The sequence below is a fragment of the Geospiza fortis genome, unplaced genomic scaffold (assembly GCF_000277835.1).
Source record: "Geospiza fortis unplaced genomic scaffold, GeoFor_1.0 scaffold173, whole genome shotgun sequence".
Lineage (NCBI taxonomy): Eukaryota > Metazoa > Chordata > Aves > Passeriformes > Thraupidae > Geospiza > Geospiza fortis.
The window spans coordinates 3,038,463-3,042,996 of record NW_005054334.1 but is presented as its reverse complement, the minus strand read 5'-3'; the positions used below and the strand labels follow the sequence as shown (position 1 = coordinate 3,042,996).

Sequence of the window (4,534 nt, the reverse complement as noted above, 5' to 3'; positions counted from 1 at the left end):
TGGCTGTTCCAGCAGCTTTGTCTTCTGTGAGAGCTCTGTGTCTCTGTACAAGCCACTGACCAAGCCCAAGGTTCTCCCACCAATAGGAAAGAAGCCATTGTTGGATAATGCCAGGTACCTTCCAGGTCAGAACAGGCTGTGGGCTTGAAGGGATGGTAGGTAGGCCAAAGCAGGCTGTAGGTGGGGTCCAGGATGAGGACACCATATGATTGCTGGGGAAACGTTTGTGTAATCTTTTCACAAAGCTCCATTACTTCCTGCAGTCGAGCTTTTGGGAAGGGGGGATGGTGAAATGGGAAGGAAGGGATTAATGTAAATGAAGTGGCATTTGATGTGGCATTAGGTGCTACAAAAGTGCATAATTAAAACGTGGCATGGGGAGGACAACACAGGTGTGCCCCCAGCCAGCATTTCTGTCATAGATAAGGGATTGTCTCCAACTTTCCCTTCTACCTCACCTCACTTATCTGCTGGCACATTCCAGTCAGGTTAGCCATTACTCTGACATTTCCATAGCAGATCCTACTCATCAAAAACGAGGCAGTGGGATTTGGGCTCAGTTATGTGGCTCAGTACCTCCTTGCACAGGACTACAGGCAATTAGTCCCAATTATTACATGCTGCTGCTCTAATTGTAAAGTACCTTGCCAGCCCAAAAGTGAGACTGATGTGTGACAGCAAACATTGGGACACCTCAGGCTGGGTGGGAGGAGAGCAGAGTAGAAGAACATCTTACAGAGAGCCTGGTCCAAGGCAAGGTGGCAGTGTCCTTTCTCTCCCTTTCCACTGCCAAAGATGGAGGGATTGGTGGCTGGGGTTCCAGCAGACATAGCAAGGAAGACAATGAGGTCACAGCAGCCAAGGGGACGCACCAGAGGTTAGTATCAAAACTGTTTTAATAAGGACAGTAATAAGTGCATGGGATACAGAGGGGAGGCAGAAAGGATAATTCCACAGATATGGATCTTTGGTCTTGTGTTATGGTCTGGGAAGCAGAGGGCAGAGGGGAGCTCATCCTGAGAGCCCAGGTCCCCACCCTGGAAGGTGCAAGGGAGAATAAGGCTGATCCTGCTGGCTGCCAGTGGCCAGACCTGGGGACTTCCTGAAGCTGGTGCCTGCCCTGGTTTGCTGCTGGTGGCTGGCATGAGGCAGCCCCTTGGGGAGGCTGGGGAACATGGGCTTGTCCTTAACCTTGGTGGCCTGGCTGCAAGTGGCACTTGCATGTGCAGTATGTGCACACCCTGCAGCTGTTTATCCTGCTCTGCAGAGCTTCCTGGCAAAAGCAGCTGGGTGGCGGGAGAGATGCGTGGGAGCAGAGTCCTGCAGCCATGGCCCAGCATCTCCTCCCACTGCACACGCCCTCCTGTCCCAGAGAACAAGGGGGGTCCTGTGAGGGTCCCCCCGGTGACCTCAGCCCCTGAGCATGTTGGCTCCACACCGTGGCACAAAGGCGCTTCTGTGAGGGCCAGTCTGCATGCGGGCCAGCGTGGGGACAGCTCATTCCAGGGCAGCTGTGTCACCCAGAGCCACCCGGCAGGGGACATCAGCCATGATCCACACCACCCTTGGGAAGGGTGCGCTGCAAAGAGGGGTGTGTGTGGGGGGAATGGGCAGGGGACAGGATGGAGATACAAACTGCCACCACCACCACGAGGATGGTGGCACAAACCAAGTGGCTGCAGAGGAGTCTCCTTGTTCTGAGGCAGGCAGAGAAGGGATTTTTAGGTCCTGAACAGCCGAATTTGGTGACCTGACAACCTACCTTTGCCACCAGTCAGCCAAGAAGTTTCTCCCCTCTCAATTGCTCTGGGGAGTGGGGGTCAGGAAGGAAGCTGTCCTAAGTGATGCCCAGCAGCAGGAGGCAAGTAGAAACATTCCTGATTATTTCTGTGCATGCTCTCACCTCCTGAACACCAAGCCCACAGCTTTTTGAGGGAGGCAGGGGAAAAGAGAAAGCTCACCTCTGTGGGGTTTGCCTGCCCTTGGGACCCCAGCTGACCTTCCCCCCTTGATAGATGTGCATGTTCTGAAGGGTCTTGCACCGGCTGGAGCTGGGGAAACCTAATCCCCTACGTGCCAGAGCTATCAGTGAGAATATCTCTGGGGAGGCACGTGTGCCATTGCAGAGGATGGTTGGGGACATCAGTGGAAGGATGGAGTATGTCCCCAGACATGCTGGTGGAGCCAGGCTGAGAGTTGAGAGAGAGGTGCTGGGGAGAATGGGATGGGGTAGGAAGGATTTGGGGTTCCTTTGGCACATGGGAATGTTCCTTTGATGTCTAAGGGCCGTGAGGCTGGAGAAGGGGTGCCATGCCTGGCTCTGTGGAGCCCACTGGCCCAGCCCCAGGGAGCCCCCCCGGAGATGGGCTCTCCTCCTGCCCTCCCCAGCCTGCCCAGTGCCCCCACTTGGCAAGGAGGTCACCCACTGGGTCTGCTGGTGACACTGGCACCAGCGGGTGGGACACAGGGAGGAGGGCAAAGACGCTGGCACCAGTGTCTCTGGTGGGGCCTGTGATGGGCGGGATGGCTGTTCACACCTTGACTTCATCGTCCTCTTCCTCCTCCTCATCGGCATACTCGAAGGAATTGCTGCGGCCCCCTCGGGCACCGCTGTGGCTTTCCTGCAGGCTGGAGAGCTTGGTCTCCTCCTCCTCCTCTCCTTGGTTCCAGCTGGCCTCGGGGGATTGGCTCTCCCTTGTCACTCGTGACCCCCACAGGCTGCTGCTGGGGCTCTCCCACGGGGTCTGTGTCCGGGCCTGCCGGGGACCCTCACCCTTCTCCGAGCTCCGAGGGGTGCTGGTCCCACCGTAATGGCGGGCCAGGACCTGGGCTGCTCGGTCAAATTCTCCAGCCTCAATGGTGCAGTCGTTCCAGTGGCCTTGCCACGGGGACCCTGTGGACACTGCCCCTGGCCCTGAAGCCCAGACAGAGTTCGCTCCAGCGCCTTCGATGGCACGTGCCTCTCCATTGGCATGGACCGACAGGCCCGGCAGTGAGCTGGCCCCTGACACGTTGCTCTGCCTGGAGTGGTCCCAGAAGCTGGATGCTGCCTTGTCCTCTTCATGGGATGCAGGCACTGCTGGAGGGACCCTGTCCTTGGTCCCCTCTTCACACAGGAGGTGTGGGCCATCCTCCCTCGCCTCGCTGCCATTGGTTTCAGAGAAGCTCATCACCTGGAGGAGCTCGCTCATCAGGGAGGGCCCCAGGTCGAGGCGGAAGGACAGCAGGGAGTCGGAGCGATCCAGCTCATCCTCCCCAGGACAGGTGCTCTCTTGGGCCTTTTCCAAGCGAGGGACACGAGGGATGGTACAAAATCCAGACTCCAGCCCTGTAAGGCAGAAGGTATGGCTGGTGAGGGAGCAAGCCTGACTTACTTCTGCAGGGGAAAAGGGACGCTGCTGACAAAGTGGCTCAGGTCATGCTCCTGTCAGTGGCACTGGCCTCTAAAGGACAGGTCAGTGTCTCTGTGGACATCTCCAAAGCCCAGAGTTAGAGCAGAGGGTCTCCGGGTGGGCTCTGGGCTCGGTAAGATGGCAGTGGGGCTGATCCAGGCAGGTGAGACCAGGAGATGGCAGCATTGCCTCAGCCTGCCTTTCCCTCTGAGCCCGGCCACCTCCCCCGGCTGCTGCAGGCACCCCAGATCCCACCCCCACCCTGAGACCTTCTGCTCCAGACCTCCCTCCCTGGGGAAAAGCCGAGCACAGCCCGGCGCTGTGAGGCTGGAAAGGAGCCACACAGATGTCCTGTCCCATCCCTCCCACAACCCTTCCCCAAAGGGCACCCTGGCTGGCAGGGTGGAATGTGGACATGATGAAGAAGGGTGGTTGGAATCCCTAAGGAGATGGAAATGTAGAGGTTGGCACAGCTAGGGACAGGGTTGGAGCAGCTGTGTGGAGGTGGGGAAGGCCATGCTGTGGGTCCCCTTGACCTCACTACCTTGGAGTGGGAATTGCTGCACTGTCCCAGCACCTTTTTGGCTTCCTCAGGGAGGCTGCTCAAGTGAAAGGTGTAGGGCTGAGGGTAGATGGGGGGTGCTCCCTTACAGCTACTGCACACAGGCTCCCAGCTGTGTGGGGCTACAGGAGAGGGGCAGAAACAGAGAAACCATCCCTGCCCCGCTTTGAGGGACACCCTGGGAGGAGACCTTCCAAGGGCAGGAGCAAGGACCATGGTTCAGAGCAAGGTTAGGATTATCTGCTTGGAGGGATTGTCAAAACCGGGAAGTCTCAAATATCCCATCTCTCCTTAAAACCCTCACTGGGGAGGGAACGGAGGCATGGAGCAATGGACAAGGGCTGCAGAGGGTGTTCAGTACCTGGGCACCAGCCTCTGCCTTGTGCTGCACTCACCATAGGCCTGGTGTGTTTTGGAGAAGCTGTTGGAGGCACTTTTGAAGGAGAATTTGCTGTTCAGGGCCCGGCCGGTGCTGTCTCCATCATACATGGCCTCGTTGAGCTGCGGCAGCGAGACGGCGTTCTTGATGATGGGCGAGACGGCGGGGGGCGCGGGCGAGGCGCCCACCTGGCCCCCGCTG

General features: G+C 58.1%; 1 protein-coding gene across 1 annotated transcript in view; it reads right to left on the bottom strand.

Moving 5' to 3' along the window:
* Window positions 1-878: 878 nt before the first annotated feature.
* Window positions 879-4,534, bottom strand: part of CDC42EP1 (CDC42 effector protein 1) — an 11,730-nt gene continuing 8,074 nt past the window's right edge. The window contains 2 exon segments of the mRNA XM_031057783.1: window positions 879-3,328; window positions 4,350-4,534. The exon segment at window positions 4,350-4,534 is cut by the window's right edge and continues 109 nt beyond it. Of these exon segments, the coding sequence (XP_030913643.1) occupies window positions 2,532-3,328; window positions 4,350-4,534 (982 nt within the window). The 3' untranslated portion in view covers window positions 879-2,531.